Below are 13802 nucleotides of genomic sequence, written 5' to 3'. Positions count from 1 at the left end.
AGTTTTCACATTTGTATATGTCTACTTAATTTTGTTGTAGTGAGAGAAGAAACCAGATCATACTGACATTGTAATCACTCCGTTTCTCTTTGCAGTACCTGATCCACCGCAAAACCTCCAGTTGTCTTATAGCGAAATGTATGATGGTACTATATTCTGCCAGTGGAGTCGCCCCATCAATGCACATGGCCTGATTCGGGAGTATATTGTGAGCTTGTACAAATCATTAGGATGAAGTTGTTGAAGTATTTACATTTTCAGTATCTGATTAGTTTTAGTTTTTGAATAGAAAATGCTAGGGCAAGCCTCATTGCATTGTGCTTCAACATTCATTGCCTATAACTGAAAGTGTGAAGTAAACTCTTTTTGTTCCTGAAATCTGCTTGGGTTTGTCATCATAACATTGCTGATGTGGCTATCTTATCCCACATACTAAGAAAGTGGCTGATAAGTTCCATTTGACCTGTAATGAAAGCTGAGCAGATTTGTTACATAGTTCCATCGTTAAGCAGTACATGTTACTCTGCACCTAAAGTAGCACTTAATAGGATTTTTCAAAGCTGAATGCAGTGTTAGATATCTTCTCCCCAGAATTATAATGAATATATCCCTTTTGACTTTGAGGACCTATATGGAATTGCAAATTAAAAGCTTCTGTGGGGTTGTAGACTTGTGTTCCATCAAACCTAGAGCTTTTTCTTGTTCTTTCTTGCCCCATACCAGGTGTCATACAGCAAGCAAGGATCGAATGTATGGACTTCCCTGGAATCCACTGAAAACCACACAAACATCAGAAATTTGGAGATGGATGTTATGTATGTAGTCAGGGTAAGTGTTAAGGATTGGCAACTGGCACCATTTTGAATGTTCAATTTGTTCTGCTTGAATTATGCTCAGTACCCAAATTATAATGCAAAGGTTTTGCGTGGGTTACACCTTTTGCACTAGTGTTTTGATTCTATTGCTCTTTTAATTTGTTTCTTTTCTCTTCCTGTTTTTCTTTTTCTTTTCTCTTTTTTGTTTTTCCTTCCCACCTTGCACTGTCATTTTCTTCCCTCCCATGTGTAACTGCTTTGCTAGGCTATTGCTCACGCAGGCAGCTATTATTGGAGAATATAAATGTGCTATTCTAATATACAGGACATGAATGACAACCTGATATCCTCACTGATAGCCAATAAGTAAATTCCAGCAGCAATCAGAGATAGAGATAGCATTTCACTACAATTCAGTCAGAACTATTGATCCATCTTCTATCCACCTCCCCCATCTCCCTGTTTATTTCAGAATCCCCTTCACCTCCCCCATTTCTGAAGAAGGGCCTTGACCTGAAACGTCAAACTTTCCTGCTGCTCTGATGATGCTCTGTTTGTCCAGCTTCACACTGTGTTATCTCAGATTTGCCAGCATTGGCAGTTCCTACTATGTCTGTAACAGATTTATTACTCTTGCATAAATACCAAAAGGACTGCAGATGCTGTAAATCAGGAACAAAAACAAAGTTGCTGGAAAAGCTCAGCAGGTCTGGCAGAAGGAAAAAACAGAGTTAACACATCGGGTCCAGTGACCCTTCCTCGCCATCCTTATTCACCGTCCTTCCTAACCTTGCGCTCTTCAATGCTGAATGCTCGGTATTCACCAAAGGCCTCAGCTTTGTTTCTCTGCATCCCCACCATTTCAAATTTTGGGCACGACTTGATGTTGAACTCTTCTTCTACCGTCTTCGCTCCCATGCCCATTTCTTTGGACAAGAGTCCTCAACCGTCCCGTAGACCCCTTCGCCCAGTTCTGAGGAAGGGCCACTGGACCCAAAACGTTAACTTTGTTTTTTCCTTCACAGATGCTGCCAGATCTGCTGGGCTTTCCCAGCAACTTTGTTTTTGTTTGGTACTCTTGGTCCTACTCTAGAACTTATACAGTCATGTTGGCTGAGCTTAAAAGTTTAGCAAAGTTGGGAACTTCCTGAAATGCATGGCTCAGATACTTATTTGTAATGCCATATGAGGATGTAAAATTTATAATCTGAGTGCTTTGAATAATATTTACAGTGCAGAAACTGATTATTAAGTTCAAGCTGGATAATGTCTGCTGATCAGTAGCAATGAGGCAATGCTAATGTACCACATATTTCAGTTTTGATTAATTTAAATCGGAGCTTGGAGGGAGTAGTAGGGCCCTACTTTTGGACAGATTCTTAATGATATTTCTTCTTTATTTACAGGTTGCAGCTGTTACAAGTTATGGGATTGGAAAGTGGAGTGAATACAAAAAAATTATGACAAAGAAAGGTCAAGGTACAGTACTTCTAAATAAGGATACCAGTAGTGTACAATGTTCTACAAGTTGAACTCTGTATTTTACTGTAACAGTGACACCCGAAAACAAACACATTAGGTAGGCTGAAAGATAATGGGATCTGCAGATGCTGGAGAACCCAAGATAACAAAGTGTGAAGCTGGATGAACACAGCAGGCCAAGCAGCATCTCAGGAGCACAAAAGCTGACGTTTCGGGCCTAGAGCCTTCATCAGAGAGCTGGTCTAAGCCCGAAACCTCAGCTTTTGTGCTCCTGAGATGCTGCTTGGCCTGCTGTGTACATCCAGCTTCACACTTTGTTATCTTACATTAGATAGGCTGATCCGATTGTCACCTCCACTTCCCTGCCTTCCCCCAACACCCAGTTGTTCAGTGTCTCCTGCCACCCTAACATCATATATTGGACTTGCTCTTCCTAAATGGTGATTTCCAAACTAGCAAGTTGCTTCGAGAGATGCAGCTTTCTGACATTATGAAGTGGTGCCTACCATCCAATTTCAGGTAAGCTTTGACCCACTGTTACCTATTGCATGCTGGGAGAATGCCAGCTATACTGATTTTTCTTCGAAAAATTCTAAATTACATTTTGGAGAAAATATGAATTATTCTAGGTGCCAGAAATTAATTTGAAAAAAATGAATGAGTCATAGTTACAACTTAAGTCTTCAAAGGGCCTAAAATTGCTGCTGATATATTGAAACAATTCATCTTGCTCATGAAACCTTTGTCAGTTGTTTCTTTGAGGAACACTTAAGGCAATAGACTAAGTATAGATGTTTGCTGAAACGTATGTAAATATTGATGTTTGCTTTTCTTCTTCAATAGCAATTCCTGTGCCAACAGTTACAGTCACAAGTATAAAGGAAGATTCTATTGACTTGAAATTACAGATGGAAGCCAGTATTAAGGTACGTTTTGTGCAGAAGAGATTTCAGCACAAAGTTGGTGTTTCACTTTCTTAGGATGAAGTAAATATTCTAAGTCCTTTGTGATTGCCATATGAAACTTGGCTGCAGTAAAATACTAGTGAATCAAATTTGAGGAAATCCTTAGACAAATCTTGCATTGTTTGGTATTTCCTTAAGATGTAGCAGTAGAACTGGACCATTTAGTCCAATGAATCTGCTCTACCATTTGATTATATTTGCTAGATGAGGAGGATCTTCTATAACCCAATTCGCCTACAAAACACTCTGCTAAAGAAAATGCCAAATGCAAACACTGTGATGTGGTAAATTTGTGAAACATGTCTTTAATCACATTTTACCATGGCATGATTTCCTGAGGCATTGAAAAACGTCAGGAATGAACTTCAGCGCAAGCTCAGAATGATATGAATGACACTTGCACATGTTTGGCTAAGCTGGAGTTACCCAGTGCAGAATTTTAATATATCAGGCTATCTTACTGGCAAGAATGGCTAACAGTTTAGACTTAATTGGAGCTTTGTGACATCTAAATTTGACTCCTGATGTATACAGATAAACCACAATATAGTTGTTATAAAGTGGAAGTTGACCGCCCCCCGCCCTTGAGAACCAAAACCAAAACACCCAAAGAGGAGTACCTTGCCCTATCAACTGTTAAAAGGGGTGTGAAAAAATGGCGTAACCTGTCCTTCAGCAACTTCCAGTGGTTAAATCAAATAATTCCCTGACACTCACTTCACAATCAACAACTATCACTTTATTTATCTAATCGAACAGTGAACAAATTAACTAAACTATCAACAAACCAAACAAATCCCTTCCAGAATGTTCTGTGTCTTCCCCTTCGATTCTTCTATCAAGAATGTTTTCTGTGTCAATTCTTCTGTCGGGAATCTTAGCTGTGAATGCTGCGGTGCTTTCTCTAAGAGCTAAAAGCAGTTATCTCTAGCAGATGGCAGTTAGCTCTGCTGACTTTCCAACTGCCCCTTCTTTTATACCCCTGATGACATATCTATTTCTTATAATTGGATTGGTCCTAGGTGTCAAAACCATCAGATGAGTGTTTGGTATCTAAGTGCCTGGCTCATATCGATTGGCTAAATTCAAAAATCTGTTGTCTTGGTAAAAATGTTGTTTGGCCTGCTAACAGTACAGCCTTTCGATACAAATGTTTCAATTCGGGTGCTGTCTGTACTTGCATACTTTCAAGCTGCTTATAGACATCTCCAAGCATAGAAAAGCACAGCCTTTTAAAGGGACCAACACAATGCTTTCCGCCCTTGAATTTGGTGTTTGTAAAATGCAATCATCCTACCTCCCAATCCACACATAGTCTGCCCAACTCTATAATAGATGTTGCCAGATTTCATTGGAAGGTTTAACTAAAAATGGCAGTAATGCTGTTTGCTTCGGATTTACTCACCAGTTACAACTTTATCACCGTAACAAGGGTGGCTGTGGTGCAGTATTGTAGTTTACAAGTACCCAATGCTGTGCTGCTTGTCATAGGATAAAGGCCCAAACTGAAAATGAGGAGGCAGATCCTGAATCCACCCCTGCCCAGCCAGGAATTAAACCACATACTGTTAGCACCCATCTGATCCACACTGGCCATCCATTCAGTGGGACCCCATAAGAAGCTTGAAGTGCACTTTTGCATGCTTCTTGTAGCCTGAAGTTATGAATAATAAATACTGTCTCTTTCTTCTATGACACGCACCTTAAAATATACTTCTGAACAAGCTTTTGAGCACCTACCATCTCTAATATATTTCCATCACAGAACTGACTAAAAAAATTTGTCCTACTGATACTGCCTGCCAATGGCATGGGTAAAGAGAACCTGTAACCTGTTTTGGTTGTATTATGAACATCCCTTCTTAACCTTCCGATCCCGGACTGGGACTTGGAATGAAGAGCTTTTGGCTCAGCGACAAGAAAATTTCACAACGTGCAACAAGACCTTCAGAATCAAAAACAGGAATTGCTGGAAAAGCTCAGCAAGTCTGGCAGCATCTGTGGAGAGAAATCGGTTAGTGTTTTGCATCGAATGACCCTTCCTCAGAATTCCGGGTCTGGAGGAAGGGTCACTCGACCTGAAATGTTAATCCTGATTTCTCAGCGCAGATGCTGCCAGATTAGCTGAGCTTTCTCAGCAATTCCTGTTTTTGTTTCTGATTTACGTCATCCACAGTTCTTTCAGTTTTTGTTTAAGATCTTGAGAATGCTATATGCTTTAGTTCATCTAAACTCCAGAGAACAGAAGTTTATTCTATTTACCTTTTACTCATTGATTCCTTGGATGGGCAGAATAATGTAATTACTGAGCCATTCAGGACAGTGTTTAAGCCATTTTTTATTACATACGTACCTATACAGGTCCTAGACACTTGTGGCACAGTGGTCATTTCCCTACAAGCCAGGAGGCGCAAGTTCAAGCCCCACCTACCCAGATGTATGTCATACTAAACTGGTTGATTCAAAATTACTATAACCAGGACTTTGGTGTATGTGTAACCTGAATATTTGTATACCAGTAAAATGGCTGCACGTGAAGTGTTTCTTAGTAACAACCTTTATAGAGTCAAGGAGTCATACAGCACAGAAACAGACCCTTTTGGTCCAACCATGCCTCTCATGATTCCAAGCTAAACTAGTCTCACTGCCTGCTCCTGGCCCATATCCCTCCAAACCTTTCCTATTCATGTACCTATCCAAATATCTTTTAAACATTGTAATCATGCCCTCATCCCCCACTTCCTCAAAGTTCATTCCACATGAAAACCACCCTCAGTGTAAAACAATTTGCATCTCGTCTTTTTTTAAAAAAAATCTCTCTCCTCTCACCTTAAAAGCATGCCCCGTAGTCTTGAAATCCCCTATCCTAGGGAAAAGACCACTAACTATCTATACCTCTCATTGCTGTATAAACTTCTTCTATCAAGTTGTCTCTCAACTTCCTACACTCCTGTGGGGGAAAAAGTCACAGCCTATCCAGCCTTCCTTTTTATCATTGAAACCTTCCATACCTGGCAACATCCTGGTAAATCTCTCTTCTGAACCCTCTCTAGCTTAATAATATCCTTCCTGTCAGAACTGGATACTGTATTCCAGAAAAGGCCTCATCGATGTCCTGTACAACCACAACATGACTTCCCAACTCCTACACTCAAAGGTCTGAGTAATGAAGGCACATGTGCCAAACGTCTTTTAAAGCCATCCAGCCTACAGGTGATGCAAACTTCAAAGAATTACGTACCTGCACCCTCAGGACCCTCTGCTCTACAACACTGTAATTTACTTTGAATTATCTGTATTGCTGCTTTCCTAACTGTCTGTTCCGTGTCCTTTCTGTTTCAAAACTAATGTCTTTGTGTTTTTCCTCAAAGACCAGGTTGTAAATAATGAATCTGGCTTCACAATAAGAAATAAGAAATATCAATTGCTTCTGCACTTTTATACGCAAGGGAAAAAAAGAATTACCATGGACATTTGATCTAAATTAAAGTTGTCATATACACTGGGATGTTGTTAATGTCTTGAGTAATACATACATGCCAGATAATTTAAAGGGGAAATACAAGGTGCTGAAAAAGTACTTACTTTCAGGCAGTTAGACATATTTTTCAGAGGGGTATGTTGAAATTTGGCAGCAGACCAATGGAGTATTTAACTACCATCTATTGGAGTTCCATAACATTTGCAACTGAAAGTTTGTGTGTTTCTGTTTTTGTTGGATGTGATTTATGAAATAATATTTGAAATGCTGCAGTAAAAAAAAAAGAAAAAATATATTTTTGTTTCCCTTTTTCAGGTGGCAAGTTATGCAGTTGATGTGTCATGGATATTTGATACTCATATAAAAGAGAAGTGGTCATGGGTTGTTGATACAGTTCGAAAAGTTGATGGGCCAGTTACCTTACCCAGTATGTATATTATGTATTCAGACATGAGTTCATAGCAATACAAAAGATGTTCCACAATATTTTTAATTGTTAATCAGGTCTTTGACACAGGATGAAATTATATTCAGTTTGTATCAGTGTCTGGTCAGCAAAGGCTTATTTAATTAAAATTTTCAATGTAATGATGTTTCTAATTTATACGGAATAATGGGAAGACATTGAGACAGTCTGGGCCACTTGCACTTTTGATTGAATACATTGCAGAGCCTTTTAAGTAGATGAGATTATGTTAACACACTTATTTATAATTTATTTTTATTGTACAGTTTCCAATTTAACTGCTGGTACAAATTATGAGATTTCCACCTGGGCAAAAACTGATGCTGGTGATAGCCCGATCTCTTTCGTACATATTAAAACAAAAGGAACCAGTCCAGCTCCTCCGAAACTTAATGCAGTTCCAGTCAATCAGACTACTGTGGAGTGCTCTTGGAATGGTCCAAAGAATGTGGTAAGTGTTGTGCTATTCTCGGGTTCAGACCTTATCGACATGTTTGTCAGTACAGTGTTTTTGTTGACCTTTCAAGAGTATATGCATCATTACCGGAGAAACCTCATAAAAAGCCCTTTCTCATGATCCTCTGAAATCATAAAGTCTTTGTGATAACTTTTTAAAAGATTAAAGTTTTATAACCCTGTTGCACCAGAAATAGTGTTCCAGGTGTTGCCAAGTTCGTCAAAGTGGTCATTCCACATTTGACCCTGGATAATCCGTATTAGCAGATGTTTTATAGCATAAAGTTGATGTGGTTATATTGAATCCTGTGCTCACTGACTACGTTGGCCCCTGCTTAAGCAATGTCTCAAATTCTCTTCTTCATTTTCAGATATCTCCATTGACTTCGTCCCTCTAAGCTCTCTTGCCCTGCAACCCTCAAATCTATCTGTGCTTAACCAAACTTGGCCTCTTGAACATTCATATATAAAAAGCAAGAGGGTAACTAGAGAAGGATTGGCCCACTTAAGGACAAAGAAGGAAAGTTTTATGCGTCAAGTCAGAGAAAATGAGTGACATTCTTAACGAGTACTTTGCATCGGTATTCACCAAGGAGAGGGACATGACGGATGTTGAGGTTAGGGATAGATGTTTATTCTAGGTCAAGTTGGCATAAGGAGGGTGCAAGTGTTGGGTATCCTAAAAGGCATTAAGGTGGATAAGTCCCCAGGTCCAGATGGGATCTATCCCAGGAGGGTGCTAGCTATGAAGAAAGGCTGAGTAGATCAGGATTATTTTCATTAGAAAGACATAGATTGACGGGGGACCTGATATGAGGTCTACAAAATCATGAGGTGCATAGACAAGGTGGATAGCAAAAAGCTATTTCCCAGAGTGGGGGACTCAGTTACTAGTGGTCATGAGTTCAAAGTGAGAGGAGGAGAGTTTATGGGAGATACGTGTGGGAAGTTCTTTACGCAGAGGGTGGTGAGTGCCTGGAACGCTTTGCCAGCAGAGGTGGTAGACGCAGACACAATAGTGTCTTTTACGATGTATCTGGACTGGCACATGGATGAGCAGGGAGCAAAGGGATTACAGACCCTTAGAAAATAGATGACAGGTTTAGACAGAAGATCTTGATCGGCACAGACTCGGAGGGCCAAAGGGCCTGTTCCTGTGTTGTAATTTTCTTTGTTCCTTTCTTCTTTTGTTCTTTATTCCTGATTTCACTTGTTTTGTTGGTGACTGTGCCTTCAGCTACCTAGACCATTAGCTCTGGGATTCCCTCCCCTACAACACAGCACAGATCTTTCTTCCATTATCTCTTCAAGCTAATTTCTGAATACCAAACCTAATGTAACATTATGTGGCTCAGTGACAAATGCTGCTCTGTAGCGCTTCTATGAAGTGGTTTTGGGCATGTATGGAAGGTGCTATGTAAATGTGCTGGTGTTGTACTGTAATGCAATCAGCTAACTGTGCAAACAGGAAATTAAGTCAAGGTTTTCTGGTCTGTATGACCTGATGGGGCCTTCAGGCATTATGCCTGAGGCCATCATGTGTCACAATTGAGGAAATGAAATTCTTTTTACACATGGTAAATGTTGATGAATGCTAAGATTGAAGAAATTTATAAATAATTTTAACTATTATTTAAATTGACCTTCTTAATGCTGCCTTTGCTAAACCTCATTAATTGTTTGCAGACTATGGTACTAAAATGCAACCTATTGTAGCAGTAATTAATTAGGAGGTTTATTATTTTAGTCACAGGTACAATTAGGATAGCAGTCACTGCGCAAGATGTTTGTTTTTACTTTGATATCCTTGTGTTCTCCATGCAACTTTTGAGTAAATCTTGGATTGTTTAACAATTACTTACCCAGAATTTTCTCAGCAGTAAACGCCTTCTTTCCTCAACAGGTTTATGGAGTTTTCTTTGCTACGTCATTCTTGGAGTTGTACCGAAATCCTAAAAATGTCACATCAAGTGTTAATAACCTAACGGTGACTGTGAGCAGTGATGAGCAGTATCTGTTTTTGGTAGATATCTTTTTCATTGCATGGCTTCATTTGTAATATATTTCAGAAAAACTGGTGTTATATGAAACATTTCTGCAGAAATCGGATAAAACGGACTCTTGATTTGAGAGTTCTGGATCAATCTGTGCTATGCTTATCCTGTGGTCACTCAAATTGGATCAGATTCTTTTAAATCCACAAAATTTTAAAGATAGATTAGCTTTGATGGTAAACAAGTTATACCTGCCAAGTGAAGTTGGTGGAAAGAGCTCAAGAAATATGCTTTCTGCCATCTGGCAATCTGCAGGTGTCAGATGTGGCCACAACATCAATTCATCAGTTCTTGAAACTGGGCAGTAAAATTCAAGAATTATGAGAAGAGATGCATGTGGTGGCTGGCAGCACATGGCAGTCATTTTGAGGAGCTACAAGGAAAGCTGTCTTTATATCTGAATCTCACGTTTCTGGTGATCCAGTGATCTCACTGGGTACTGTCAAACACCTGAAATTACTGACCATGTGCAGTGCATAGTGCAACCAATCGCTGATAGATTTTATAAAGACAGCCTGAAGGAGGCTTCCCTGGTTTTTAATCCATGCAACAAGCCTTATGTCCTTTTCAAACACAGCCTATGGATGTCAATGCAGTTGACTTTACCAGTGGCCCATGTCGCATACTAAATTAGGAACATAGCCACTGGACTTACCTCCCAATCATGCTTTATCAGTGTGCTGGTGTTGGACTGTGGTGGGCAAAATCAGAAGTCGCTGCTCCTTCACCTAACAAAGAAACAAAGAAAGCTTGTGATTTCATATAAACCTGTTGGACTGTAAACTGGTGTCGTGTGACTTCTGACTAATACAGCAGGCACTGCTCCATCGGACTTTTGGCTGAGTTTAATCAATACATTTGAAGATGTTGAGAGAGAGGCAGTTTGTGCCCGAATTAATGCCACAATTCAGTACCTATTGAAATTAGGTTTTCTATTTTATTCTCCTGATTACTTTGATGCAAAGAAGTTAATCTGAATTGTGTATGAAATGTAAAATGTTTGAAATGTAAAACTTTAACTGAGCTCATTTCTTTTTTCATCAAGGTTCGTGTTGTCATCCCATATTTTGGACCACCTTCCGAATACATTGTTGTTAAAATGATTCCTGATAACCGACTGCCACCTCGCCACTTACATGTCGTAAAAGAGGACAAGACATTTGCTGTACTGAAGTGGCAACCTCCGTATGACCTGCTGAATGAACGTTTAGTGAGTGCCTTCACATGAGTAAAATTAGAAAGTTTGTATTTACTTTATAACTGCCTCTGTTCTGTGCCCTTTCCACCGAGAAACTGTAGCTTTTGTATAAAGCTGAGGGACAGGAGAGAAAAACGCTCAGAGATCCCATGTTTCTTTTCCAAAATAACTTCAGATATTTTACTTCTGCTAACGGTTTTATTGACAAATTTTAAACTTTTTTTCCCCACATATTTATAATCCCTAAGGAATATTGGGTTTCTTAAAAATACTCTTTATTTGATAAAAGCCCAGAAGTGTGCATGATTGGATAGAATTTGAAGTTTAAATGTTTTTGAAAACCATGAGAATTGTTGGCTTTGGTGTGCTAAACTGCTGCTAGCATGCAGTAGGTAATTGAGCAAATTGTGATTTGAGACTACTTTGCTTAGCAATACAGATATTTATTAAAAATGACTTACTATTAATAGTGGCATTTTAATGTTGCCCAAGAGGAATGAGTGGTTTCTGGCTGTATTTGCAGCCAACCCTGCCAGCAGGCTACCACTTCCTAGAAGAGGAACTGCCTTCATTCTGTGATATTGTAAATGCCATGTGGATATCCAGCTATGGAAACGGAGTCTCTTTAAACACTTGTGTTTTTTGAAACCTGGTTTCTTACTAGGTTAATAACTAAATCACAAGTGTAGTTTACTGATCATATTTGTTTACTTTACCCAGACCTATGCAGTTCTAGTGAAAGATACTATCCGTAAAAGTGAGAAGAATTACAAAGTGAGCTCAATGAACAACACAGTAGAATATATAGTGAAGCAACTGGAACCAGGTGGAAAATACAGTGTTGTCATCAGACTGCTTAACATGAGCAAGGAAACAAGTGTCTCTTTAAACCCAGGTAAGATCAATTGTGGGACCTCTGATTTGACAGAAAATTATTTTAAGGAGGGATGATATACTCCCAAGCAAAATGATTGCTAAAGAATATTTGAAGGCAATCAAATATCCCGAATGTACCAGTAAAATTTAGTGTAAACTTGATAGAAATTGCACTTCTACAGTTGACGTCTTTTATGTTTTAAAATAGGTCACGTACACAAATTTACTCCAGAGTGTAGTGTAGTCCCTGTTATGAGACAGACAAACTTGGAAGCCTCTTTGAATATCATACAATCTCACACCTGTCTCAACAAAACTGATAGTCAGTTAATAAATCAGCACTGCTTTTGGCTGAAGGAAAATGTTGACTTAGGATGCTGGGAGAATTCTGCCAGATAAGCCCACAAGCTCTTTACCAGCCACCTCGGCCATCAGCTCGAACAGATGAGAATTGTTCTAAAAGACAGCATAAAATGCAGACGCATCATAGTGGTAGTATCTTGTGCTGAGACCTCTGAAGTAGAACTTCAAGGACAGAGCTAAACTAGCAGATGGCTAGTTGATAAGTGTTCACGGTATTACATGTTTTGTACACATCATAAATTCCAATGTTAACAAAACCTGGTGCCATCTGGCGGTAGGAATTGTATTTGTGCAGCTAAAGTGAATTATCTGTATGTCACCATTAACTACAAGGGTTAGCTTGTGTTTTGCTGTTTAAAAGCTGAAAGGTTTAAAACAATGCACAAGTATACGTTGAAACAGTTTGCTGAAGTAGCAAGTCATCGAGTCATACAGCATGGACATAGTCCCTTTGGTCCAACTAGTTCCTACCAACCATGTTTCCAAACTAAACTAGTCCCGCTGGTCTGTCTTTGGTCCATATTCCTCCAAACTTTTACTATTCATGTACTTTTCCAAGTAACTTGTAAATGTTGTAACTGTATCTTCATCTATCACTTTCTGTGGTAGTTCATTCCACACACTAACCACTCTTTGTGCAAATAAAAAGTTGCATTCACTTTTTAAAAATCTTTCTCCTCTCCCCTTTAAGTTATGCCCCCCTAGTTTTGAACTCCCCTACTCTAAGGAAAAGACCCTTGCTATTCACCTTCTCTGTGCCCCTCATGATTTATAAACCTTTTATAAGATCACCCCTCAACTTCCTACATTCTAGTGGAAAAAAATCCCAGTCTATCCAGCCTATTTTTAAAAAATATATATAACCCTCCATTCCCAGGAACATCCTGGCGAATCTTTTCTGAACCCTCTCCAATTTAGAACATAGAACATAGAACAGTACGGCACAGAACAGGCCCTTCAGCCCACAATGGTGTGCCGACCATTGATCCTCATGTGTGCACCCTCAAATTTCTGTGACCATATACATGTCCAGCAGTCTCTTAAATGACCCCAATGACCTTGCTTCCACAACTGCTGCTGGCAACGCATTCCATGCTCTCACAACTCTCTGCGTAAAGAACCTGCCTCTGACATCCCCTCTATACTTTCCACCAACCAGCTTAAAACTATGACCCCTCGTGCTAGCCATTTCTGCCCTGGGAAATAGTCTCTGGCTATCAACTCTATCTATGCCTCTCATTATCTTGTATACCTCAATTAGGTCCCCTCTCCTCCTCCTTTTCTCCAATGAAAAGAGACCGAGCTCAGTCAACCTCTCTTCATAAGATAAGCCCTCCAGTCCAGGCAGCATCCTGGTAAACCTCCTCTGAACCCTCTCCAAAGCATCCACATCTTTCCTATAATAGGGCGCCCAGAACTGGACGCAGTATTCCAAGTGCGGTCTAACCAAAGTTTTATAGAGCTGCAACAAGATCTCACGACTCTTAAACTCAATCCCCCTGTTAATGAAAGCCAAAACACCATATGAATTTAATAATATCCTTCCTATGGCAGGGCAACCAGGCCCATACACAGTACTCTAGAAGGGGGCTTCACTAAGTCCTTTACACCCTCGATATGACAATGTCTGTACTCAAAGGTCAGAG

General features: G+C 39.6%; 1 protein-coding gene across 3 annotated transcripts in view; it reads left to right on the top strand.

Annotated features, from left to right (window-relative positions):
- The window catches only part of sorl1 (sortilin-related receptor, L(DLR class) A repeats containing), a 182135-nt gene that overhangs the window by 149546 nt on the left and 18787 nt on the right, over window positions 1-13802 (top strand). For all 3 annotated transcript variants that reach the window (XR_009442868.1, XM_048561943.2, XM_059638993.1), the window contains exons 38-46: window positions 96-208; window positions 724-828; window positions 2222-2294; window positions 3141-3223; window positions 7059-7170; window positions 7476-7660; window positions 9569-9688; window positions 10765-10929; window positions 11638-11812. Coding sequence is in view for 2 of the 3 variants with exons in the window: in XM_048561943.2 (XP_048417900.2) it covers window positions 96-208; window positions 724-828; window positions 2222-2294; window positions 3141-3223; window positions 7059-7170; window positions 7476-7660; window positions 9569-9688; window positions 10765-10929; window positions 11638-11812 (1131 nt within the window). In the remaining variant the exon portion in view is untranslated. The remainder of the gene's footprint in view (window positions 1-95; window positions 209-723; window positions 829-2221; window positions 2295-3140; window positions 3224-7058; window positions 7171-7475; window positions 7661-9568; window positions 9689-10764; window positions 10930-11637; window positions 11813-13802) is intronic.

The sequence above is a fragment of the Stegostoma tigrinum genome, chromosome 32 (genome assembly GCF_030684315.1).
Source record: "Stegostoma tigrinum isolate sSteTig4 chromosome 32, sSteTig4.hap1, whole genome shotgun sequence".
Lineage (NCBI taxonomy): Eukaryota > Metazoa > Chordata > Chondrichthyes > Orectolobiformes > Stegostomatidae > Stegostoma > Stegostoma tigrinum.
The sequence above is the reverse complement of the archived record's forward strand: the minus strand, read 5'-3'. Positions and strand labels throughout refer to the sequence as shown.